A 27,665-nucleotide genomic window follows, 5' to 3' on the forward strand; every position below is an offset into this window, starting at 1 on the left:
TGTGCATTGCTGCAGACAAGTACCTTAATCACTGAGCAATCTCTCCAGCCCCAAAAAACTCTTTTTTGGTTTTTTGAGGTAGGGTCTCACTCTAGCCAGGCTGACCTGGAATTCACTATGGAGTCTCAGGGTGGCCTCGAACTCACAGTGATCCTCCTATCTGTGCCTCCCGTGTGCTGGGATTAAAGGCGTGCACCACCACGGCCGGCTTCAAAAAACTTTTTTTTAACCACTCAAGTCACATGTGGAGCAAGGTTGAATCAGGCCAGGTAGTAAAGGCCCACCTGCTTACTAGAACCCCTCATCTCCCCTCATTCCTCAGGGGCTGGGCACAATGGCCTTACCTCTGACCTTTCCATGTACATTAGTGTGGAAAAATTTTCTCAGCCTATGATGACACTGTTTAAAATGCAACGTCTGAGCTGTGTGTGCATGCATGCCCACATCAACCATAAATTGATGCATCCTCATACCAGCCTGGAGGCTCCTGGAAGGCCATTCACACAGGCGGGACCCCCTCCACCCTGTGCTCCTGCAGGCTTCATTTGTACCTGGGCATTGCTGACAGCCTTCCCTTCCATGGGTGTCCAGTTTCCCAAATATGGTCATCAGCTCCCTGGGGCAGAGGAAGGTTCCCATTCTACTGACAGATGTTTGGGAGTCTGAGAAAGAGGCAATATTACAATCTTTGTTTACTTGGCTCTGTAGCCTTACATTAATTTGTATTTCATTTAGTCACTTACGGGGGGGGGGGGGGACGGTTAGCCTTAAGAGAAGGGGAGGGAGAAGGGAGAGAGAGCCTGTGGCGTAGGTGGGCGATGCCTGCCCTTGGCTGCAGGTGACTGGTTAAATGTGCCAGTAGGAAAGGGGAACCTGGCTGTAGGCAAAGTGGAGAAGGGAAGTAGCTGTGGCTTGGGATGGGAAAGGAAACAAGAGACCGGCCGTGTGGGAGGGTGTGTGCTGAGGTGTTCAGGGCCAGTGCAAAGGTGCTGGTGGCACAGCTCCTGCCACCACATGGAGAGAAGGAACTGCCAGAGCACACAGGCCACAAAGTAGGGTAGCTGCTGGCCAGGCTGTGGGAGAAGTGTTGTGGGGAGGGGACAGAGGAAGGTCGCCCATGAGCATCTGAAGCTGCGGTGGGCAAGCAGGAAGGTGTGCACACCTACAGTGAAGGGGATCAGGGTGCTTTCATGCCCCTGGGGAGAGAGAGAGCTGCTCAGGAGGAAGGGTCTTATGGAGGTCTGAACTCAAGAAACCAAGTGGCCTGGTCCCCAAGGGGCAGAGAGGGGAAGAGGACCCTTTGGAGGAAGATTTTAGGGGAGTGGGAGGGAGGCTGGGTCCAGGATCCTTTCTCCAGAGTAGATACTCAGAAGACACTTAGAGACCCCTGAAACAATGACAGCAAGGAGCTGCGAGAGAAGTCAAGCTCACAGGTCTGTTTAAAGCTGGCCACTGCTAGGCATGGTGGCGGTGCACACCTTTAATCCCAGCACTCAGGAGGCACAGGTAGGAGGATTGCCATAAATTCAAAGCAATCCTGAGACTACACAGAGAATTCCAGGTCAGCCTGGGCTAGAGTAAGACCCTACCTTGAAAAAAACAAAAAACAAACAAAAGAAAAGCACACGCTATGGGGGGCGGGGGCTAGAGAGATGGCTTAGAGGTTAAGACACTTACTTGCCTGCGAAGCCTAAGAACTCATGTTTGAATTTCCAGGTCCCATGTAAGCCAGATGCACAGTGAAACAAGCATGCAATGTCACACATGCACACAAGGGATCACACACATCTAGAGTTCATTTGCAGCAGCTAAAGGCCCTGCTATGTCCATTCTCTCTCCCTCTCTCTCCCTCTCTGTCCCTCCCTCCCTCTCATATAAATCAATAAATATTGTGTGTCAGAAGGGAGGAAAAAAATCCCAAGGTACTGGTTAGAATGGGAAGAGGGTACCACTGTCCGGAAAAATGTTTTTTGGAACAAAGGGGCCCAGAGAAAGTGCCCTGGTCTGGTACTGGATCTGTTGACTGATAGCCATCAGCAGATAATTACCTTAAGTTTCCAGGATACCCTGAAATGTATCCCAGGTACCAAACAAACATACATAGCAATGTGCCAGGTGCAGCAGCTATAACCCATGCCAACCTCAGCAATGGTGCCACTGATCTGCTGCTTCCTGGCATTTCAAACACTTTTCAAGACTAATCTATACAAAAGCCATTTCAAGTAGGTAGGACCCCAGTGTTAAAAGAGATGGTGATTTGTGCCTAAGAGAAGCTCTGGTTTTGATCTTTGCCCAATGAGCAACATCTGATCAGTCAGTAACCAGACATGTCACATCCCAGCTGTGTCCAGAGGGACTTGCCCCATCATGTTGCCACTGAGATCCTTTCTGTCCTATCAGAGGCCTCCTACCACACAAGTCTGCTGCTCTTCCCCAGCCTCACACATCCTACCCACCTTCTCTTCATTGACTTTAGTTTTAGGAGGTCTATACCTCAGAGGAGCTAAGGGGCTGTGAGAATTTGCTCTGAAATGTTGATCCAAAACTCCAGGATGTACTAAGGGTCATAGAAAACTACTTCTTTTGGGTTGAGCAAACCTAGAGGCCATGCCCAGAGATACTGGCAACACACAAAGCCCCTTTCTTCTTCTTCTTCGTCTTTTAAAAATTTTTTATTTTTTGGTTTTTTTGAGGTATGGTCTCACTCTAGCCCAGGCTGACCTAGAATTCACTATGGAGTCTCAGGGTGGCCTCGAACTCACCCTGATTCTCCTACTTCTGCCTCCCAAGTGCTGGGATTAAAGGTGTGCGCTACCACGCCCGGCTTCCTTCTTTTTTAAAAAATATTTTATTTATTTATTTGAGAGGCAGAGAGAGAGAATGAATATGGGTGTGCCAGGGCTTCTAGCAAATGAACTCCAGATGCATGCACCACCTTGTGCATCTGGCTTACATGGGTCCTGAAGAATCAACCCAAGATCCTTTGGCTTAGCAGGCAAGCGCCTTAACCGCTAAGATATTTCTCCAGCCCCCAGCTCCTTTCTTCTTGAGAAAAGCTCAATGATGCTCCAGAGAAAACACTCCTGGCCTCCATCCCAGGAGATGCCCCACTGCTAAAGGGAGCACAGACGCTTTACTTGAAGATTTGTTTCTTCCAACTCAAAACAAAGACATCAGAAATCAAGGAATCATTAGCAAAGGGCCACGGTCTGGTATAGGATATAAGAATAGCATATTGGAAATCAATCTGTTTTCCTGCAGAACATTAGCCTTCCTCCCTTCTTCCTGACCTCCCCCCCCCCACCATGTGTGCAGATGCATATGCCCATGCACATGCATGTGGAAGCAAAGAAAGAACACCGACTGTCCTCCCCATCCCTTTCTACTATGCTTCCCTGAGGCGGAGTCTCACCGTGAATCTGGAGCTGTGCGTGCGCGCGCGCGCGCGCGTGCGTGCGTGTGTGCGCGCATTTGGTTTTTGATCAAACTGGCTTACCAGCAAGCCCCAGCGAACCTCCTGCTCCACCCCTGTCAGCATTGGGGTTACAGGCGTGTGTGGCCAGGCTTTTTGGTTTTGTTTTTTTGAGGTAGGGTCTCAATGCAGCTCAGGTTGACCTGGACATTCACTATGTAGTCTCAGGGTGGCCTTGAACTTATGGCGATCCTCCTACCTTCGCCTCCTGAATGCTGGGATTAATTAAAGGTGTGCGCCACCACGCCTGACTTCCATGCTTTGCTTTTCATGTGGGTGTGAGAGCAGCAATCAGGTCTCCATGCTTGCACAGCAAGCCCTCTTAACCACACAGCCATCTCCCCAGCCCGTGCCTTCCTGTTTTTACAAGACAGCAAATATGTCAACTGCCTGATTAGAGAAATAATAAAGGCAGTGAGGACTTTGTGGCACCTGCATAGAGCCACTTTAAATCCACTCCAGTCTTCATGCCCTTCTCTTGGACAATCTTTTGAGAGGTTTGTTTCACTTTGCGAAATCTAAGTGGGAAAATTCAGTAACCCAGAAAAGAAAGAGTAACCCCCACCGCTATACACACACACACACACACACACACACAAACACACACACACACACACACACACACACACACACAATCTCTGCAGGACCCTGGGGGCACACATCATAAAGGCCTGCAAGGGTGAGAGGCAGTCACCAGCAAGCTGGCCATCTCAGCATGCATGTGCAGTGCACTGCTTGAGCCTCTGGCAAGACTAGTTTTGGAGTTCAGAGTGGAGTGGACAGAAAAGCAGCACTCGGCACAGCTAACTTCATGGGTAACTCCTTGGCCAATCTCTCCAGCCCCTCCCTGTGGAGCCACTCTGAGAGGAAGGAAGCAAACCCTAGTGCATTTTTCCTTCCCTTAACCCCTTGCAGCCTGCTTCCGCTGTGCTTCTAGAGGCTGTGTGAGCCTCACCCAATTGCCTGGAGATAAATAAAGCCTCAGTTTGGCAGGCATCCAGTGCTGGTGGAAGGGGGTGCGGGCAGGGAGGAGTCTGAAGCTCTGATGGAATCCAGGAATGCCTGTGAAAGTGTCCAGGGCCATTGGCAGTCTTGAGGTTGGAGACTTCCCACAGCCCCCTTAGGTCTGAGCTGACCAGGCGTGGTCAGGGCTGGGAGCAGCGCCATTCCCACACCCAGTCCTCTCGGCAGCCAGGCTTGCTGCACAGGTCCTAGCTGCCCTCACCATCCCGTATGTGGAGGAAGTAAGGTGTCTGGGCTCTCACAGCCTCACCTCCTTTCCCAAAGAGGAAAAGGGGGCTGTGGAGTATTCCGCCCAGCAGGAATAGCATTAGCCTGGCCAGACACTGTGGCGGCTTTCCAGGCACAACAAAGGTAGTTTTTTGCTTTTAACTTTCAAAACTCAAGTGTTTTATTTTCACCCCATTACAAAAGGCCAAATGGGTAATAGAGTCCGAGGTTAAAGGCAGAGGATATAGCAAAGATTCTGAGGGAAGTGCAGACTCCCTTGTCACACCCTCTGTACTGTGTTCTAGTCCATTTCTTTCATTACCAAGAGGGGTGGAGAGCGGGAGGTGCCTGCTCCAGTCTCACCGTCTTCAGCCTCAGGGGCACAGGGAAGAGGCACAGGCAAGGGAGGTGGGCAAAAGGCCTACTGATCTGCACCTTGGCTACTGGTTCAGATTTAATGATGGGAGAGTGAGGTGGATCTACAGACTTTTCAATTATCGTCAAAATTCATTGAGTCAGGCTACCTATGTGCTTGAAACCCACAAAACAGCGTGGAGTTAGGGCCACACGGGCCAGCAGTAGGATGTACAGAAAAGAGAGAAGATGGCAGCAGCAGTGTGGTGGCTGCTGCTGACAGGAGATGGGTAAGAGTGCTTGCTGCAGGCATGTAGGCTTCAGAGGGCCTGAGACCACCTGAGTTCAATTCCTCAGGACCCATGTAAACACCACATGTGTAGCATGACCACACGTCTCTAACCCTAGTCCTTGTACAGAGACCAGAGAATTTCTGGGGCCTGTGAATGAAAACTGCAGCTGAACATTCAGAAACAGACTCAATCTCAAGGAAATACACAGAACAGTGATAGGAAAAGGACACATGATGTTTTCCTCTGGCCTCTGTGCGTACAGAGACAGGCACAAACTCATGCATGTATTCCCCAACCCCACACCACATCATCACACATGCCACTCATACAAACAAAACAACAACTAAAAAACCCACCAAAATTAATAACCCTTCATGACTCCACAGTGAATACCATAACCCACTGAGGAGGGCCTTCAGGGTAATAGGAGCTGAGGTGAGGGGATGAAAGAGAATAACCTGTTATAATTTACATAAAATAAAAATTAAACCAGGCATAGTAGCACACACCTTTAATACCAGTACTCAGGAGACAGAAATAGGAGGATTGCTTTGAATTCAAGGCCACCCTGAGACTACATAGTGAATTCTAGGTCAAGCCTGGGCTAAAATGAGACACCTCCCTTGAAAAAACCAAAAAAAAAAAAAATTAAGGGCTGGAGAAAGGTTAGGTTAGGGTGAGGGTGCTTACCTGCAAAGCCTAACAACCCAAATTTGATTCCCCAGTACCCACATAAAGCCAGATATACATGTATCTGGAGTTCATTTACAATGGCTAGAGGCCCGGGCATGCCCATTCTCATTCTCTCTCTCTCTCTCTGCTTGAAAATAAAAAATTTTAGCCAGGCATAGTGGCGCATGCCTTTAGTCTGTGCACTTGGGAAGCAGAGGTAGAAGGATCGCTATGAGTTTGAGGCCAGCCTGAGACTACACAGTGAATTTCAGCCTGAGCTAGAGTGAGGCTTACTTTGAAAAGACAAACAAATAAATAATGTAACTTTTCTTTTTTTTAAATAAATTTTCTTTTGGTACTTTTATTTATTTGAGAGTGACAGACAGAGAAAGAGGCAGAGAGAGAGAGGGGGGGGGAGAAAGAGAGAGAGAGAGAGAGAGAGAGAGAGAGGGAGAGGGAGAGGGAGAGGGAGAGAATGGGCGCGCCAGGGCCTCCAGCCACTGCAAACGAACTCCAGACGCATGCGCCCCCTTGTGCATCTGGCTAACGTGGGTCCTGGGGAATCGAGCCTCGAACCGGGGTCCTTTGGCTTCACAGGCAAACGATTACCTGCTGAGCCATCTCTCCAGCCCAATGTAACTTTTCTTACTTCAGAAAATGATGGCACAATATATACCTTGCTGTTTATTACCAAAATGCATTTACATAATGTTGCTACATCCATGTCCTTGGAAAGAGTGAACTGACTATAACTACATGGCCATAAGAACTACTGTAACCTATTAGACACCAGCATTATCTTTTTCCAAATGATTTTGCAATTCAGTAAATATGCTTCTTCCTGAGAGAGAGAAAGGCAGACACAGAGAGAGAATGGACACACCAGGGCTCCAGCCACTACAAATAAACTCCAGACACATGTGCCACCTTGTGCATCTGGCTTATGTGGGCCCCAGGGAGTTGAACCAAGGTCCTTTGGCTTTGCAGGCAAACTCCTTAACCTCTAAGCCATCTCTCCAGCCCTACTTCCAGTATTCTTATAGATGAAAAATAAGTGAAATGTTATTTTCTTTTATTTTTTATCTTTTCACAATTTTTATTAACATTTTCCATGATTATAAAAAATATCCCATGGTAATACCCTCCCCACTTTCCCCTTTGAAATTCCATTCTCTAAATCATTCTACTTACATATATACAATACCAACATATTAAGTACCCTCCTCCCTTCCTTTCTCTTCCCTTTATATCTCCTTTTTAACTTACTGGCCTCGGTTACTAAGTATTTTCCTTCTCAGCAGAAGCCCAATCATCTGTAGCTAGGATCCACATATGAGGGAGAACATGAGGCGCTTGGCTTTCTGGGGCCTGGGTTACCTCACTTAGTATAATCCTTTCCAGATCCATCCATTTTTCTGCAAATTTCATAACTTTGTTTTTCTTTACCGCTGAGTAGAACTCCATTGTATAAATGTGCCACATCTTCATTATCTACTCATCAGTTGAGGGACATCTAGGCTGGTTCCATTTCCCAGCTATTATAAGTTGAGCAGCAATAAACATGGTTGAGTACTTACTGTTCTTTTCAATTTAATAAAAACTTAACAGGCTTGATAGAAAGTGAAGAAGGCATTCTTAAAAAAAAAAACAACAACAACCCAGTGTTACATACTTAATCCTATTTACTAGTCTTGCGCAGTATACAACTATACTATATCAAGTATGGTATGAACTGATTTCTATCTCCAGGTGGTAAGGTTTGCTGGACAATTTGTTTTCTGTTTCCCCCAAATTTCACTATGTGCTTGTTATACTTTTGGCACTGGTAGAAATTCTCATTTCTTTAGGCTTACCGCCGACGTCTACCTATTACTGCCTATCACAAAGAAACAGTTCCTTTCTAGAAGTTCTCACCCTCACGGTCCAGATTATTCCTCATCTGCTCTTGCCTGGAGTACTGCAAAGCTCCCTAGACGGCTGTTCAACTGGCTCCTGTAGATGGCAGGGTCACGAGGTCTGTCTCTGCCTGTCTTCCTCTCTTATAGATCACATACCCGGGAATGGCCAAGGGGAGCTTTGACAGCTAGACTGAGATTTATTTTCCATCGTTATTTCCCAGTTTTAACCTTCAAGGCACACAGCAAAGTGGCAGCACATGAAGAATGAGCTTGATCACTCTCTCTCTCTCTCTCTCTCTCTCTCTGAAATATTAAAAATTATTTTGTAAAAAAAGAGAAGATATTGGCTGGAGAGATGGCTTAGTGGTTAAAGCGCTTGTCTGCAAAATCTAAGGACTCATATTTGACTCTCCAGGTCCCATGTAAGCCAGAAAAACAGTGAAGCAAGTGTGAAAGGTCACACATGTGCACAAGAGAGCACAGGAGTCTGGAGTTTCATTGCAGTGGGTGGAGGCCCTGGCGTGCCAATTTTCTCTCTCTCTCATTAAATAAAAGGCAGAGCTGGGCATGGTGGCTCACACCTTTAATCGCAGCACTCGGGAGGCAGAGGTAGGAGGATTGCCATGAGTTCAAGGCCACCTTGAGACTACATAGTGAATTCCAGGTCAGCCTAAGCTACAGTGAGACCCTGCCTTGAAAAACAAACAAACAAACAAGGCGGGGCTGGAGAGATGGCTTAGTGGTTAAGGCACTTGCCTGTGAAGCCGAAGGACCCATGTTCAACTCTCCAGATACCACATAAGCCAGACACACAAAGGTGAGACAGGTGCAAGGTCACACATGCCCACTAGGTGGTGCAGCATCTGGAGTTAGATTGCACTGGCTGAGGCCCTGGTTTGCCAATTCTCTCTCTAAAAACAATTAACAACAATAATAATATAAAAATAAAAAAGTAGGGCTAGAGAGATGGCTTAGTGGTTAAAGTGCTTGCTTGCAAAGCCTAAGGACTCGTGTTTGACTCTCCAGGTCCCATGTAAGCCAGACTCACAGTTACACAAGCATGCAAGGTTGCACATCTGCTCAAGGTGGAGCACATGTCTGCAGTAGAATAGGTCAGGCCAGAAACAGGGTAAGGCTTCAAAATAAATGCAATTATTAGAAAGTACTATATCCATGAAACACAAAGAAGGCATGCCAAAAGCAGGTGCACAGAAGAAATAAAAAGTGAGCAAAGGCAAGAGTAACACAATCTCCACACAGTCCTGCAGACAGACAAGAGCACTGGACTCTGCCCTGAGGAACTAGAAGCTTCAGTGAGCCCAGAGCTCCAAAGGGAAAGACTGGGAACACAAGGCACAGGAATTCCCAGTGAAGACCAGCACATGCAAACAAACTTCTAGGACAGTCTTAAGAGAGACATACTGTACAAAGGCATCACTTGAAGTCATTTCAGAGTTTAATAAATAGACAAGCTCCATAAATTCTGAGGAAAACTTCACTTCATTCATAAAGGCCCAAGATGGAATGTGTACACATCAACAGCAATGGTTGGGAGTTAAAGATGAAAATGTCTTCAGAGGGCTGGAGAGATGGCTTAGTAGTTAAGGTGTTTGCCTGCAAAGCCAAAGGACCCAGGATTGATTCCCTAGGACCCACATAGGCCAGAAGCACAAGTGATGCATGCATCTAGACTTCTTTTGCAGTGGCTGGAGACCCACGCGTGCCCATTCTCTCTCTCTCATATAAATAAATAAATAATATTAAAATAAAGAAAAACGATGTCTTCAGAACCCCAGGGGAAAACAGTTTCCCACCTCATATCCTGCAAGGAACCAAGCACAGTGGTGTCAGACAAGCAGGGCCTCAAATGCCTTTCTTCCTAATGCTTCTCTCTGCCAAATGAAAACCAGAGCAAAGAACAAAGGAGCCTACCACACTGGACAGTGGGAAGTCCCAGAGTGGTGGTGCAGGAAGAGCCCAGGCCATGAGCTGGGTAACAGCCGGAAGAAATGGACCATTTTGGGACCAGGGAGCAGAAGGGCCCTGAGGGGGCTACCACAACAAAAAGAATTTAAAAAATCCTAGGCTTCTGTCCATACCAGAAGATTTATAATTCTGTCAGGAAGCTTAATGTTATATTTATAATTTATTTATTTGAGAGAGAGAGAGAAAGAGGGAGATGGGGGGGGGGCATACCAGGACCTTCAACCACTGCAAACAAACTCTAGATGCATAGACCAGTTTATATATCTGGTATTATGTGGGTACTGGAGAATCAAACTCAGGTCCTTAGGTTTTATAGGCAAGCACCTTAACCACTGAACCATCTCTCCAGCCTATGCTAGGAAATGTAAAGTTCCAATTAGAGATAAGTAGAAAATCAAATCAAGATGGGGAAAGGTGATTATTAACAGCAAGAAGTATCAAACTGTATTATGAGAAAGGGAATATAATCTGGGTTTATTTCTTGGCTTGAATATGCATACTTTTATATGCTCATACTAATGTAACTGTACTGACATAACTCCAATACTTAACTCAAGGTAGCTATTCTGAAGGATGAAGGCTGAGAGATTCATGCCTGCTACCTGTGTGTGCCATGCATGTAGGGAGACAGGTAAGGCAGCTGAAAACAAACAAACAAACTTCTACTTTATAGTACATAAAATCAATACATAGCATCTTGTGAAATTAAAGAAATAGCAAGCAGGGTGTGGTAGTGCACTTGTGAGGCAGGGTTAGGAGGACTGCTGTGAGCTGGAGGCCACCCTGAGACTACATACATAGTGAAACCCAGGTCAGCCTGAGCTACAGCACGAGACCCTACCTCGAAAAACAAAAAAACAAACAAACAAACAAAAAAAGGTAACAACAAGAATGTTATTATAGGGCTGTAGAGATGGCTTAGTGGTTAAGTGCTTGCCTGTGAAGCCTAAGGACCAGGGTTCAAGGCTCCATTCCCCAGAACCCATGTTAGCCAGATGTACAAGGGGGCACATGCGTCTGGAGTTCGTTTGCAGTGGCTGGAGGCCCTGGCGTGCCCATTCTCTCTCTCTCTCTCTCTGCCTCTTTCTCTGTCTGTCACTTTCAAATAAATAAACATAAAACAAAATTTTTTTAAAAAAAAGAATGTTGTTATAAAAGCAGACAGCTATAGGTGCAGCTTAGTGGTAGACTGCTTATCTAACCTGTCTGTGAGCCCAACGACCTGGGTCAATTCCTCAGTACCCACGTAAAACGAGAGGCACAAAGTGGCACATGTGACTGGAATTCATTTGCAATGGGAAGAGGCCCTGGGGCACCCATTCTCATTTATATTCTCTCTCTGATAAATAAAATAATTAAAAAATAGTAGCTGGGGGCTGGAGAGATGCTTAGTGGGTAAGGCGTTTGCCTGCCAAGCCAGAGGACCCAGGTTCAATTACCGAGGACCCACGTAAGATACATGCACAAGGTGGCACATGTGTTTGGAGTTCATTTACAGTGGCTGAAGGCCCTAGCATGCCTTTTTTCTCTATCTGCCTTTCTCTCTCTCAAATAAATATTTTTTTAAATTAAAATAGATAGTAGCTGGGCATGGTGGCACATACCTTTAATCACAGTACTTGGGAGGCAGTGGTAGGTGGATCACCATGAGTTCAAGGCCACCCTGAGACTACATAGTGAATTTCAGGTTAGCCTGGGCCAGAGTGAGATCTTACCTCAAAAAACAAAAAAAATAAAATAAAATGAGCATAATCACGCCTATGTTTTTTGTTTTGTTTTGTTTTGTTTTTTTGTATAATCCAATGACCAGTGTATGCCCCAAATGGGATCAACTGGGCTTCATCTGGCACATCCTCATAGTGCTCCTCTCTGAAGATCTAGTGCTGAGCCATTTAAAGAGATCTTTCCATGAGACTGTGACAGGTCTGAAATATGAAATATTAGCTCAGGTCTAAGTCTCTGCCACAGCACTCACCTCCAGAGGAGGGGAGGGAACATGGAGGGTATCACAGACAAGTGATGGGATCACACAAGTAACAGAAGTAGAGAACCGGGCAGGACTGCAGGATTTCCATAAACATTTCCTGCTATGCCCAAAGGAACACCTAGCTCAGCACTCCCCGCTGCTGATGTGACATGGTGAAGCTCCATTTCCATAGCTGCCTGCACTTCATCCACCCAAATATCAGTGTCCCCACAGAACAATGGCCGGTGTGCCTGGGCCAGCTGACCCTTCCTAATCTCTGCCCCACATCCTGGAATGGAGCCCTCCCCAGATAAGAACCCCAAGACACTCTCACCACACCCGGCAGCTCAGGGTACAAGGTTACGAGGTAGCTTGGTTCTCGGTGCTTCTGTGGCTTTCCTGGGCCACACGAGCTCACAGAAAGCATTCTTCATGCTTTCAACAGATGCCAGCCACACAGTAGCAGTAGTGTTCATCTACGAGGACATCCAGACGCAGAGTTCTAGCACCTCCAAGCACAGCAGTGTGCTTCACACATTAACTGGGAGTATTAGTTACTTGCTTGTTGTGACCAAATACTAGACCAGAAGCACCTTAAAGAGGGAAGGCTTTACTACAGCTTCCAGTTCAAGGCTGCAATTCCTCACAGTGGTGAAGGTGTGGTGGCAGGAATTTGAGGCAACTGGTCACATCCAGTCCAATAAGGAAGCAGAGAAAGAGGAATGCTTGTGCTTAGGCAGCTCTCTCCTTTTATCCAGTCTATGACCCCAGCCATGGAATGGCAAGGCCCAGTTAAGGTGAGTCCTCACACTCTAATTAACTTAATCAAGATAATCCCTCACAGGCACACCCAGGGGCTAGTTTCCTAGGTGATTCTAGGTCCTGACAAATAATCAATATAAACCATCATACCAGGGTGAGGCTTGGAATATCCAAACTATCAGGCCTGTGACCCAAGGCTCCAGGCAAAAAAAATGCCAGGCCAGCCTGAAAAAGCCTCAACCTTGAGCAATTTCCTGTCTCCCCAGCAGAACAGTGAGAAGAGCAATGCTATGGCTGGTGCACGTGCCTTTTGCTTCTGCATCGCTGAGGTTAGCTTGTCAAGTAACACGAAGGTATGCAGAGGTGAGCTCTGGCTTCTACCCCAGTGACAGCGGCATTCACTGTGGATGGACTGTCACCGTGCCACTGATAAGCATCCTGACTGAAGACCTCAGGGAGAGAATGACTTGCCAACTATTATCCTCTGAGTTGCAGAAATACAAACAGAAGCTCAGAAGCAAAGACACCTGAGGAGGGACAGAGTGGGAAAATTATGCCTTGGAGACTCTTCTGCCCAACACAAACCTGCTTTGAGGCTGGGTAGACATGAGGCATCGCTGGGACTACAAGAACCTTTCCAGGCCCTACCATTTTGGGGACATGTCTTCCTCCTCCATCTGTCTCTTCTCCTTCGTGTCCCGGACTTGTTCTGTACTTTGTTTTTGAGAAATAAGTACAAGGCCAGGCTTACCTCCAGGACGACAGACTCCTGAGAACATAACAGGAGTCTTTCCTTCCTTCCTCTCTGCCTCCCCTAGTGGCAGCTGGAAGAACAGTCCTCAAAGGCAAGCTTGCCTCCCCACCCCATGAAAGGCTGCTTCTTCAAGTCCTTCACCGACAATTAGATACGGGCCCAGGTGGGGCTAGTGACATCCATCCCTATGGCCTCCTCCTCCCATTGGTCACAGCCAGCACATCCGTCGCTGAGCAGCCACTCCTCACTGCAAGCCACGCCCTCCACTCACACAGAGGTGGCAGACCTGCACTGAGGAGTCAGCCCTTCCTGCTTGCTCTCACAAGCCCGATCAGCGCAGCCCTCAGTCTGACCAGCACTTCTTTCCAGAAACTGCCGAATCCACTGGCCCTTCTGTTTCTGCAGTGGCTCCCTCCAAGGACACTCTCTTCAGAGGACTAAGTAACAGGCCCCAAAGATACGCATGGATCTCTTTGGGGGTCTCGGAATTGCACTGGGAGGCTTAGGGTGAGATGACACAAAAGAAGACAGACACAGAGATGAACGAGTAGCTGTGGGTACGAAGGAAGGGACATGCACTAAGGACAGCAGGCAGTGGGACTGGGGTATTCAGAAGGCAGAGACAAGGATCTGAATGCCCCAGAGCCTCAGGGAAACAGACTCTTGGACTCCAGAACTGAAAGAGACGAAGTCAGTCTAAGCCACTAAATTTGTGGCAACCTGTTACAGTGGCATCTGTAAAAGTGCACACTCAAGTGCGTGAGTGACACCTATCCTACAAAGAAACTGTTTCAAGGTTCTTTCTCTTAAGTTTCCCCACAGGTCAACACATGGCACAATGTAAGGAGGCTACTTCTTCGTGGTTCCCCCACACTGCTTTACATCTGAGAGCTGTTCCCTGGCACCTGTAAGCTGACTTGTCCTAAATCCATCCCCTTTGCCTTCCTCTGCCTCTGGCCACAGAGAAGGCTCTTGCGCGAGTGCGCTTGGAGGAAGGAGAGGCAGAAGACTGACACTAAACTAAACTGCTGGCTCGTGAGTGCCCGTGGTGTACAGGCGTGTCTGGCTGTGTTCCCGTGGACAGCACCACCTATTTCATGCAAAGCCCAAGACTAAGGGCATGGTCAGATGGGTCAGGTTCAATGGCAGAAAACGCCTGTGTGGGGCTGTGTTGGGCTAAATGAGGAAATGGAAGGGTAGTTACCCTGGAGGACACGGGAACCTCCCTGCAAGCTCCTTTGTGAACACACTGGCACTAGCCATTTAGTTTTGCTCCTTCTACCCTGAAGTGCTTTCTGTCATGAGGCCCTAAAGTGACTTGTTTGGCAGTTCTTCTCTCTGCCACTTAAAGAGTCAGTTTCCTAGCAGATGCTGTGCACTGCTGCCTTTTTAAGCACTCCTCTCTACAGGAAGGAGAGGCCAGGTATCTCGCCGCCTGCAGGACACCCTGGGCCTGCTGTGGGAAAGTTCACCCATGTCTGCAGGCAGGGCCAGGTGCCAGTTAGTCTCCTCCTCTCCATGCTTCCCTGGCAGAAATCCCCACCACGCCATAGACTGCCACTTCTACAGTTACTCTCACTTCCATGCAACCCTAAGAGCTGTGTGACACTCCTAGGCTCTGGTACAGATGAGGCTGAGTAGTGTGTACAACAAAGGGCTGGACTGCGGTGTCCAGGGCCCCCCTGCTGGAGAGCAACAGACTCACTGAGGCAGAGAGTTGTGACAGGAAGGACCTAATTATGGCCTTGAAACAGGTGGGCTGCTAATTACTGTTTCTTCCCTTGCTTTGTCATTTGTAGAACTGAGGAGGAAGATAAGGCCACTAGATGAACCACAAGACAGAAGGCACCCAACGGACCTGAGGCCACCACTCCTCTCAGCATCAAAAAGGTGGATACTAAAGTGTTTGCAACGAAGGCTCAGGAAGACAGCAGAAGGCTCACCACCACCCACCCTCACACACTAGGTGTGCTCTCAGTAGCGCCTTTCCACACAGAAGCACTCGCCGCACTGTGGGGACACCCACACGGAAAGCAGCGCACAAGCTCCTCATGCTCCACTGGGCTCTGGAGATGAGGGACCTGGAGGTGGGGCTCATCTGACCTACACAACTTGTGTCCTCTCCCGGCTCTTGTGGTCTACCTACACAGGCTGACCTGAGCCCTTCCAGCTGGCCCTGCCTGCCCACCTGACAACCCCTGCTGCTCTTCTCTGATTCTTCCCTCTTAACAGTCAGGCTATCATGTAAGACTGCTATAACAGAGACACATGTATCAAGAGCTTCCCACACTGCAACAAAATCCCTGACACAGGCTACTCTTAAGTAAGAAAGGTTTGCTTTGGCTCATAGTTTTGGAAGTTCATTAGTTTAGACCTCTGGTGAAGGCAACACATAACGGCACGAATTCTGTCAGAGCCAGTATCACAACTCTAGCCAGGAAGCATTGCCCTTCTTGTGCCATTGATAAGTGAAACATAGTAAAGCTGTGACTGCAGCTTTGCTAATCCAGATGGAAACATACCTAGGCTCCTGGGCCATCTTGATATGGGGGGTGGTGTTGGAGGAAGCCCATTAGAGTATGTTGTTATAATATTCTAGTTTTAGTACTGTTAATTTCTGATTAAGCCTCATCTCAGGAGAGCAGGGGAAAACAACAGTGAGTACAGCCTCATTATAGCATGGCTTTGAGCACCCACTGAGCGGTCTTAGCGTATATCCCTCAAGGACAAGGGTGGCCACTGCAAAGCCTCTGCTCTCATTCTCTGTGAAATGAACATGATGGCCATCAGGCACTGTTGCTCAAACAACCAGGTCACAGAATGTGCACAAAAACCAAGGGGAGGGCCGGCAGCATCTCTGTAGACTGCTCGCCGCCACATGTCCCCCTGAGTCCTCTCAGCCTGAGCTTCCCAAGAGCTATGTGTCCTTCCCCCACTGGAGATGGACCCCAGAGCCACTACAGTGATTAAAGAAAGACAAAGCTGGTGTGGGGGGAGGTTGGAGAGACAGCTTAGTGGTTAAGGCTTGCCTGCAAAGCCTAAGGACCAGATTCAAGGCTGGAGGCCCTGGGGTGCCCATTTTCTCCCTCTCTTTTTCTCTTTCTAAAAAATAAATGTAAATTTTTTTAAAAAAAGAAAGAATCCAGGAGTGGTGACACACACCTTTAATTCTAACACTCAGGAGGGAGAGGTATAATAATCACCATGAGTCCGAGGACACCCTGAGACTACAGAGTGAATTCCAGGTCAGCCTGGGCTACAACAAGACCCTAGTTCAAAAAAAGACAGAAGACAGCTGGGTGTGGTGGCGCACGCCTTTAATCCCAGCACTAAGGAGGCAGAGGTAGGAGGATTGCCGTGAGTTCGAGCCACCCTGAGACTCCATAGCGAATTCCAGGTCAGAAAAGAAAAGAAAGACAGACAGACATAGCTTGGACTGACTGGAGAGATTGCTCAGTGGTTAAAAGTACTTGCTTGCAAAGCCTGATGGCCTGGGTTTAGTCCCCCAATACCCACATAAAGCCAGATGCACGCAGTGGTGCATGCATCTGGAATTCATTTGCAATAACAGGAGGTCCTGGCACATTGATACTCACACTCTCTCTCTTTGCCGGCCTCTTTGTCTCCCTCCCACTCTCAAATAAACAAAAACATTTAAAAGAAAGAAGGGGGCTAAGAGATGGCTTAGCAGTTAAGACGTTTACCTGCAAAGCCAAAGTTCAATTCCCCAAGACCCATGTAAGCCAGATGCACAAGGTGGTGCATGCATCTGGAGTTCATTTGCAGTGGCTGGAGGCCCTGGTGCATACATTCTCTCATTCTCTCGCTCTCAAAAATAAATAAATAAATAAATAAATAAATAAATAAATAAATAAATAAATAAATAAATAAATTTTTAAGAAAGGGATGGAGGAAATTACCATGGGATATTGTTTATAATAATAGAAGTTGTCAATAAAAAGGGAGGAACAGGAAGGGAAGGGGGAGAGGAGAGGAGAGGGGAGGGAAGGGGAAGGGAGGGGAGGAGAGGGAGGGAACAGAGGAAGAGAGGAGTGAGGGGAGAGGGGAGAAGGAGGAGAGAGGAAAGGGAGAGATAGAGGGAGAGGAGGAGGAGAAGAGGAGAGGAAGAGGGGATAGGAAGAAGAGAGAGGGAAGATGGAGAGGAGTGGGAGGAAGGGAAAAGAGGGGAGAGGGAAAGGAGAGGGAGGGAGAGAGAGAGGAGAAAGGGAAGAGGGAAAAGGAAGAGAGAAGAGGGAGAAGGAGAAGGAGGGGAGAGGGAGAAGGAGAGGAGAGGGAAGGGAGAAGAGAATGGATCATGGGGGGGTCCTCTCCATCTGAAGGGATGACAAACCCACAGGCATACCAAGTAGTCCCACAAAAAAAGCACACGCCCCTGTGCTGAAAGGGCTTTACCTGATACTTTAAGGGAGCTCAGAGTCAGCACAACTCAAAAGTCCCACAACTCCTGTCAGCAGGGCTCTTTCTGGCTAAGGAGAAACTGCAGACCTTGGTGCTGTAGCTAGTATAAGTCTAGGTCTCACAGGCCCCATGGCCTACAAGAATAGGGCGCAGGTCATCTCAGGGTAGGTTGGTTCAATAGCAATAGACCTAACAAAATGAAAGGGCAGGAAATCCTGACCTATGCTGCAATTCACCTCAGGGTAAACCTAAGAACACATACTAAGTAAAATACGCCAGATACAAACAAACAAATGCTGTGAATCCACTTACACAGGGGAAGTAGTAACCCTGAACCCAAAGTCTGGGATTTAAATGTTCCAAATTATGGTTCTGAGCTCTGACATCAAGATGACACAAGTGGAAAATTCCATAGCTGACCTCATGATGGGGCAGTCAAAATATAGGTACAATAAAAATCTTGGATATCACTACTGTTAGGCTATGTGTATAAGATACAGGTGAAACATAAGTGAACTTCCTGCTTAGACGAGGGTCCCATCCCCAAGACATCACATTGTGTGTGTAAATATCCCCAAACTTTTTGAAAACAATCCAAAATATCATCTGCCCCAAACCTTGCTAGTAAGGGACACCAAGTTACCTGCGGCTTCTGTGAGACAGAAAGAAGGCTGCTGTCAGCAGTGGGAGCAGTCAGGGTATTATAGGGAAGTTGCAGTTGAGGTGACAGAGCTCAAAGGTGGATGGTGGTGATGGCTGTACCAGCAGTATCAAATGCCTCTGAACTGTATGCTTCCTTAATGTGTCCAGGGAGGAGGTTTTATGTCATGCATATTTTATTACTGTTAAAAAAAATACAACATGCCAGACGTGGTGGCACACGCCTTTAATCCCAACACTCAGGAAGCAGAGGTAGGAGTGTGAGTATGAGGCCAGACTGGAACTACAGAGAGAGTTCCAGGTCAGCCAGGGCCATAGTGAGATCCTACCTCAAAAAATCAAAAGCATCAGATGGCCTGTTTTCCTCACTTTCAGGAACACAAAGGAGAAAATAGGCCCATCATGGGGCTTGAAGCCTCTGGGCAGATGTCACTATAGCCCCTTCATTTCTACCAGTCCCCATGAGTTCCTGCACGAGGGTGAAAAGCAGAGGTAGCAGTAGGGTTTCTAGGTCCTTTCTCTGCGCCCCCCCCCCCCCCTTTGCAAAGTAGGAGGCACAGGCAGTCTCCTCAGGCTCCACCTTGTCTATGGGCCACCCACGCCCACCTCACCTCAGCCAACACTCTGGAAATTTCTCTTCCTTTTTAGGGAAATCTGCCTCGCCTCCACGCCCACCACTCATGCTATGCAGGAGTATCAAGAAAGAAATTTCCCAAAAAAGGAAGAGATTCCCCAAAAGAAAGTGCCATCTCAGAGCTGCCTGGAAAGGCAATGGTCAACCTTGAGGGCTGAACTGGCCAACTGTCCAACCAATCAGGGTCCTTAAGCACTCAGAGCCATTACCACTGTGCCCTCAGAAGGAGGGTACACTGTGATCCTCAAATACTCACCTGCCTCTCTGCGACCTAGGCAGGGAGGCAGAGATGCCCTTTCCTTGCCACTCCTTCAAAGTCTGTGGACAAAATCATTTCTTCCTTCTGTGGAAAGCTACTTAGTCCCTGCATTCCTGATCTCTGCAATCACCTCTGCCCACCTTCTCTGTCTGACCTATCCTCTCCTCTTTCCAAACTGGGACTGAACTTCTTCAGCAAATGTACCCATATATCATATCTTAGTAGGTCTGGTATACTGAGCCCTATATCAGACAGCATACAAAGAGACAGGATTATAATAGACTGAACTACAGGGGAAAATAAATCATAGTCCAGTAAGACAGTATTTAAAGGAAGGAAAAAAAAAAAAAAGAATAGGGCTGGAGGGATGGCTTAGCTGTTAAAGCGCTTGCCTGCAAAGCCAAAGGACCCAGGTTCGATTCCCCAGGACCCACCAGGGGGGCGCATGCGTCTGAAGTTCATTTGCAGTGGCTGAAGGCCCTGGTGTGCCCATTCTCCCTCTCTCTCCCTTTCTCAGTCAAATAAACAAATAAATAAAGTACTTTTTTAAAAATAATAATAATGTTTAATAATTTGGAACAGATTGTCACTAAGTACTAAGGAACCAGACCAACAATAAAATCTACAGTGGAACGGTACAGCAGGTAGCTGGGGAGGGCAAGTGGGCTGTATTACCACTGAGGGCTACAGTGGGGTGGGGCAAGACATTAGGACCAGAGGTGGCCACAGGCTGCTCAGAGCTGCTGCTTTTATCAATATGCTCTGATTAGGGCTACTTCAACAGGTGATAGACTGAGCATGCCATGGGTGCTGATATAGACGGGCTCCCTGGGCAAGAGCACAACATGGGAAGTTCTGCTATCCTTGGGCTGGCCTGGGGCCCCATAGAAAACCCTTAAGAACAGATCAGATCCATGCTTGTTCTACTGCCACTTTCCATGTGGCCACAGAACAACCCTGGCCTACCATCCATTCTGGCAGGAGTCCTGTGTTAAAAACAATATTATGCTTACATTTTAAAGTCTTACAAATAAAAATGTATGGGTGGAGAGATGGCTTAGTGGTTAAGGCACTTGAGTGTGAAGCCTAAGAACCCAGGTTCAATTCCCCAGGACCCACATAAACCAGATGCACAAGGTGGTACATACATCTGTAGTTTGTTTGCAGTGGCTTAGGACCTGGTGTGCCCATTCTCTCTCATAAATAATAAATATTTTTAACGTAAGTAAGCTACTAACAAAGACATTCAGGGGTTCTTATCTGGGGCATGTGAAAATCAAAGCAGATCCTTCTTTGCTGCCAGGGAGCTGTGTGTCACGGTAGACCACCTACTCTAGTTATTATCCAAGATGGTGTTAGACAATGCCACATGGTCCCAAGCAAACAAACCCCACTGAGGACCGTGGTTCTTCTAGTCACTCAGAAAAAACACAAAGAAGGTGTTTCTGCATCCTTGCTCAGCCATATGGGAGCCACCATAGAGACGTCTCCTCCTATAAATCTCAGGACCCTGCCCACTTGGACAGGATGGAGATCTGGTGATAGAAGACCGCCATGGGGTTGGTGTTTCTGGATGCTTAACTGACTACTCATCATGCAGAGCAAACCCTGATGTGAGGAAGATTAGAGGGCATGAAGAGTCCTACCTACCTGTTTCCTCAGCCCTAGCAATAAGAGTCCCCATGATTCCTCCTACATTACCTTCCTCCTACCTGACTTTTACTCTGATGGATTCTTCCTGCCCTAGCTCCCTTCCTCTTACCTGATCTCTACCCTAGCTCCCTTCCTCTTACCTGATCTCTACCCTAGCTTCCTTCCTCTAACCTGATCTCTACGCTAGCTTCCTTCCTCTTACCTGATCTCTACCCTAGCTCCCTTCCTCTTACCTGATCTCTACCCTAGCTCCCTTCCTCTAACCTGATCTCTACTCTAGCTCCCTTCCTCTCACCTGATCTCTACCCTAGCTCCCTTCCTCTTACCTGATCTCTACGCTAGCTCCCTTCCTCTTACCTGATCTCTACGCTAGCTCCTTCCTCTTACCTGATCTCTACCCTAGCTCCCTTCCTCTCACCTGATCTCTACCCTAGCTCCCTTCCTCTTACTTGATCTCTACGCTAGCTCCCTTCCTCTTACCTGATCTCTACGCTAGCTCCCTTCCTCTTACCTGATCTCTACTCTAGCTCCCTTCCTCTCACCTGATCTCTACCCTAGCTCCCTTCCTCTTACTTGATCTCTACGCTAGCTCCCTTCCTCTTACCTGATCTCTACGCTAGCTCCCTTCCTCTTACCTGATCTCTACTCTAGCTCCCTTCCTCTTACCTGATCTCTACCCTAGCTTCCTTCCTCTTACCTGATCTCTACGCTAGCTTCCTTCCTCTTACCTGATCTCTACCCTAGCTCCCTTCCTCTTAACTGATCTCTACCCTAGCTCCCTTCCTCTTACCTGATCTCTACGCTAGCTCCTTCCTCTTACCTGATCTCTACCCTAGCTCCCTTCCTCTTACCTGATCTCTACGCTAGCTCCCTTCCTCTAACCTGATCTCTACTCTAGCTCCCTTCCTCTTACCTGATCTCTACCCTAGCTCCCTTCCTCTAACCTGATCTCTACTCTAGCTCCCTTCCTCTCACCTGATCTCTACCCTGGCTCCCTTCCTCTTACCTGATCTCTACGCTAGCTCCCTTCCTCTTACCTGATCTCTACGCTAGCTCCTTCCTCTTACCTGATCTCTACTCTAGCTCCCTTCCTCTCACCTGATCTCTACCCTAGCTCCCTTCCTCTTACTTGATCTCTACGCTAGCTCCCTTCCTCTTACCTGATCTCTACGCTAGCTCCCTTCCTCTTACCTGATCTCTACTCTAGCTCCCTTCCTCTCACCTGATCTCTACCCTAGCTCCCTTCCTCTTACTTGATCTCTACGCTAGCTCCCTTCCTCTTACCTGATCTCTACGCTAGCTCCCTTCCTCTTACCTGATCTCTACCCTAGCTCCCTTCCTCTTACCTGATCTCTACGCTAGCTCCCTTCCTCTTACCTGATCTCTACGCTAGCTCCCTTCCTCTTACCTGATCTCTACTCTAGCTCCCTTCCTCTTACCTGATCTCTACCCTAGCTCCCTTCCTCTTACCTGATCTCTACCCTAGCTCCCTTCCTCTTACCTGATCTCTACGCTAGCTCCCTTCCTCTTACCTGATTTCTACCCTAGCTCCCTTCCTCTTACCTGATCTCTACCCTAGCTCCCTTCTTCCTGTCTGTCTTCCGCCCAGACAGCCTCCTGCTTTCTGGCTTTCACTCCAACTGTCTCCTCCTGCCTAACCTCCATTGAAATGGTCCCATCCTGTCTGGCCCTCACCCTTAAGGGCCTCATTGTAGCTCTTCCCTAAGACCCTAAGTGAGCTTCCAGATGCAACACGGAAAGGCCTTATAAGACCAAAGTGATACTTTAAAGACATTTCAACATGATTAACCCCTGCTCTTTTCCACAAACATCAACTGGCTACCTGACTTTTAGCTCCAAGGCTAACTGCCACAAAATGCCACATGTACAAAAAAAATTGGCTCTGGGTATCCCATCAATACCTATCTTAAGTCCAAGTCTTTCTTGGGGTTTGTTTCTTTTCCCGCAGCCCTAACAGGCAGCCACCTCTGCCCCAGCCCACATCCAGTTTGCTTGAGCACACTGGGAGCCATGACATGTCAGCACCTCTAGCTCACTCAATGAGAAGCAGTTCTTGCTGGTTCCAGCTCAGAGGGGCTTAGCAACCACTGTCTTTGTACTTGTTCGGATGAATCAGGGAGAATATGGATCCTGCTGGACTTACAAGATTTTCTTCCTTCCTGACTTCTTCCCTTTCTCCCCCCCCCCCCCCAACCCAAGGTAGGGTCTCACAGTAGACCCTGGAACTCACTCTGTAGTCCCAGGCTGGTCTCAAACTCTCAGTGATCCTTTTGCCCTCTGCTTCCTCAGTGCTGGGATTAGAGGCATGCACCACCCTGCCAGCTCTTTTTTAAACAGGTATTTTTATCTATTTGAGAGTGAGTAAGTGAGTGTGCATACAGGCATAACAGGGCTCTTGCCACATCTGGCAGTGTTGAGGAATTGAACGCTGGACCAGAAGGCTTTGCAAACAAGCTCCTTTAACCCTTGAGCCATCTACCCAACCCCTAAAGAAAAATTTTCTGACTGCAGCCATCAGTCATCCAGCAAAGTTCAGGGAGCACTGATTATCCACATGCTTTATGGCCTAAGCCAGCTAGAATGCAACCCAAATCCTTGAGGCTTTTCTTCACTGTAAGCTAGCTGTAAGATTTAAGAACAGGTTAGCTAGATGTAGGGAAGTCAAGGTAAACCTCAGGACTTAGAGAAACCCAACCCCCAGACTCCACCCAGGACCACTGCCCATGTGAAGCCAGGCCAGGAAAATTTCTTCAAGAACAGAGTGTGGTCTGTCCTACAGGCCTGCTGCCTGGGTAAGAGGAGTGTCTTACATGCCTCCTGGTTCCTGCCATGAGTTGAGTCACTACCAACAGTACTCACCTTAACTATTCTGGTCAACAGATGACTCCTCAGCTAAATCTTCAATACAATAGTCCATTCTTTTTTTAGTTTTTCGAGGTAGGGTCTCACTCTGCCCCAGGCTAACCTAGAATTCACTATGTAGTCTCAGGGTGGCCATGAACTCATGGTGATCTTCCTACCTCTGCCTCCCGAGTGCTGGGATTAAAGGCATGCACCACTACACCCGGCTTCAATAGTCCATTCTTGTAGCAGAAATTTGTTCATCAGAAAGAATAAGAAGTCTTAAAAGCAACTAATGGGCTGGATGTGGTGGCGCACTCCTTTAATCCCAGCACGTAGGAGGAATGCCATGAGTTTGAGGCCACCCTGAACTACATAGTGAATTCCAGGTCAGCCTGGGCTAGAGTGAGACCCTACCTCAAAAAACCAAAAATAAGAAAAACAACTAATGAAGTGACAGCTAATATGAGAATACATGTGTGTGTATGAGATAGTGCAACCAACAAGTACAGTATCATGCCTGCTAATGATATGGAAGCAAAGGAGAAAAGTGTCACATCACAAAGAACAGGCACAGGTACACAAAGACCCACTGGGATGGTTTTGTACACGTGAGTGTTAATGATCACTCTGAAATCCCAGTGTCTTGACATTCTGGAACATCTTTGGAGACCCAGTCATCTCACACTCCAGATTCTCACCACACTGCTAAAAAGAAACAACCTCATGTCCAGCAGTTGGGCCAACTTTTTTGACAAAGTATGGGATGTGCCCCAGTTTTCAAAGACTGCCTGCATACACACACACATATGTACATACCTGCCTACTCACATGGCACATGAAGAGGTAGCCAGAGAGCCTATTTTCCCTTTATTACTACTGTGATACTCCAGTCAGAGAGGAGCAACCTCCTTGACAGACAAAGGCAGATGACATAGGGAAAGAAAGAAAAGCAGTCCTGGCTGACCAAGAAACAGGTGGGAAACCACAAGGTGACAGAGGAAGAAGAAGCCTCTATGGTCTGACCTGGAATGTCAGCTAAAAATAAATCTGTCCCAAGATCTAGTGGGAGAGAAAGCAATTACTGCCAGAAACTGTGAGGCAGCCCTGGAGGAAGAGTGTGAACCTGTCTGTCCACACCCAGGCCTGCAGGGCCACAGTCTGTGCAAGCCCTCACCGAGACCCAAGACTTCATCCTCACTTTTCCTAACGTCAATTCAAGCTCCTATCAGCCTCACAGAAAAGTGGCTTCCTCCCTCAGTATTTCTTCTCCCCAATGTTCACTGAAGAAGCCTCAAGCCCAAGTCTGAGTTTGCAGAACATTTTCTGTCAGTAAGTCCTTCCAAACACTCCCAACTTCAGACCAGAAGTGTGCAGGGCTGTCCCCACACATGATATAACCAACAATGACACAACAGAGGGGCCTGGTGAAAGCCGGAGACAAGGAGCAGCAAGGACACTTACCATCTCATCCAGGGCATAGCGCAGGAGGCCGTGCTCATAAAGGATGAAGAACCGTCGCTGCCATTTCTGCAACAGAGCAAAGAGTGGTGGTCAGGGGTGGCAGCCCCAGATCACACTTGGCAAAGCCAAAAAGTCTGGACACATCTGAATCTAAGGAATGTTGGTTACAAGACCTTAATTTCTGGGAAGATGGCAGAAGGAGAAGGATTTAAAACTTGAGCATAGCAATTCAGTAGACAGTGGGACCAGGAAAGAGGCCCAGTCACCACCGATGTGTGGTTTCACGGGTTACATCAAGTCTCTTGTTAAAAACTGAACACTCAGCTGGGCGTGGTAGCTCACACCTTTAATCTCAGCAGAGGTAGGAGGATTGCCATAAGTTCGAAGCCACCCCAAGACTACATAATGAGTTTCAGGTCAGCCTGGGCTAGAGTGAGACCCTACCTCGAAAAAAAAAAAAAAAAACCAAAAAACTGAGCACTCCTTGGGAACAGAAATTTTGTAAGTCTGCCTTTCTATATCCCATCTGGAGTCCAGCACAGAGCTGGCATGCGATGTGTGCTGTGTGCTGATTATTTTCCAGGGGACTACAGAATTCAATAAAGGTGGAAGCTGGATGCAGTGGTGCATACCTTTTGTTTTTGTTTTCTGATGTAGGGTCTCACTCTATTTGAGACTGACCTGGAATTCACTATGGAATTTCAGGGTAGCCCTGAACTCATGGCGATCCTACCTCTGCCTCCCAAGTGCTGGGATTAAAGGCGTGCACCACCGCGCCCAGTGTGGAAGGCTGGGCGTTGAGTTTGAGGTCAGCCTGAGACTAGACAGCAAATTCCAGCAAGGAGACTCTAACTCAAAAAAAAAAAAAAAAAAAAAAAAAAATCAGGGCTGGAGAGATGGCTTAGCAGTAAAGCGCTTGCCTGTGAAGCATAAGGACCCTGGTTGAAGGCTCGATTCCCCAGGACCCATGTTAGCCAGATGCACATGGGGGGCACACGCATCTGGAGTTTGTTTGCAGTGGCTAGAGGCCCTGGCGTGCCCATTCTCTCTCTCTCTCTTCTTTCTTCTCTTCTCTCTCTGTCTGTGCTTGCAAATAAATAAAATAAATTTTAAAAAATCAGGGTTGGGGAAAGGGCTTAGCAGTTAAGGCATTTACCTGTGAATCCTAAGGATCCCGGTTCAATTCCCCAGGACTCATGTAAGCCAGATGCACAAGGGAGCACATGCACCTGGAGTTTTGTTTGCAGTGGCTAGAGGCCCTAGCGTGCCCATTCTCTTTTTCTCTCCATCTGCCTCTTTCTCTGTCTCTCAAATAAATAAATTAATTAAATATTTTTTTAAAAAATCAATAAAGGTGGGGCTGTAGAGATGGCTTAGTGGTTAAGCGCTTGCCTGTGAAGCCTAAGGACCCCAGTTTGAGGCTCGATTCCCCAGGACCCACATTAGCCAGATGCACAAGGGGGTGCACCCATCTGGAGTTCATCTGCAGTGGCTGGAGGCCCTGACATACCCACATTCTCTCCCTCTACCTCTCTCAAATAAATAAATAAAAATAAAAACAAAAAAAAATTTTAAAAATCAATAAAGGTTGAGTGAGTTAACAGAAATAAAGAGAGGAAGAGTGAGGTTAGTGGACAGAATTTCTCTCTCTAGCACAGGCCAGGACACCAGGGGTACTGCCAGTCACTCCCACAAACGGGAATGAAAAGGACTATGAGGATGAATGTCTTCCTTTTGTGTGAAGGGCCTTGTCAACCACATGAGGCTGTGGCCTACATCATGATTCACAGGCCTGGCTCCAACTCCCAAAAGTTGATGGTCGTCATCACCATTGCCCTAGTCTCAACACTTCTAAAAGTCCAAAATGTGACTCATCGTTAACACTAAGGCCACAGAGCTGTTTCTTTGTTCTGGAACAAAACTGTACAGTTTACTCCCCTCAGGAGCAAGAAACGGCAGCTTCATACAACCTCAGTAGAGACTAGGAGGTACCAACTCTCTGGGAACTGCACTCTTGCTGGAACCACTGGCCACCCAGGGGACAGGAATAGGATACATGGGGGTGACCCACTAAGGACCTATAAGGGCTACTTCCAGGTTGGGGGTCCAGAGAAGATTGCTGGAACCTGTTTCCCAGAAGCAGTTCCCAGGTTCTTATGTGTTATCTGTGTAATTAAAACCCACTTCAGAAGGAAGCCTAAATACCAGGACACAATGGGCCAGACCATGAACTCCTGAGGCTCTGGCCTACCCAGGCAGGGAGGCAGAGACAAAGAAAAGGGGAAATGGGTCCCCAGAATGAAAAATAGGCAGAGCTGGGGCAGTTG

General features: G+C 47.6%; 1 protein-coding gene across 7 annotated transcripts in view; it reads right to left on the minus strand.

Annotated features, from left to right (window-relative positions):
- Positions 1 to 27,665, minus strand: part of LOC101600100 (myosin phosphatase Rho interacting protein) — a 135,654-nt gene that overhangs the window by 68,016 nt on the left and 39,973 nt on the right. For all 7 annotated transcript variants that reach the window (XM_045130679.1, XM_045130682.1, XM_045130681.1 and 4 more), the window contains exon 3: positions 25,339 to 25,404. In XM_045130679.1, coding sequence (XP_044986614.1) covers positions 25,339 to 25,404 — 66 coding nt within the window. The remainder of the gene's footprint in view (positions 1 to 25,338; positions 25,405 to 27,665) is intronic.

Source organism: Jaculus jaculus, chromosome 12, assembly GCF_020740685.1.
Source record: "Jaculus jaculus isolate mJacJac1 chromosome 12, mJacJac1.mat.Y.cur, whole genome shotgun sequence".
Taxonomy (NCBI): Eukaryota; Metazoa; Chordata; class Mammalia; order Rodentia; family Dipodidae; genus Jaculus; species Jaculus jaculus.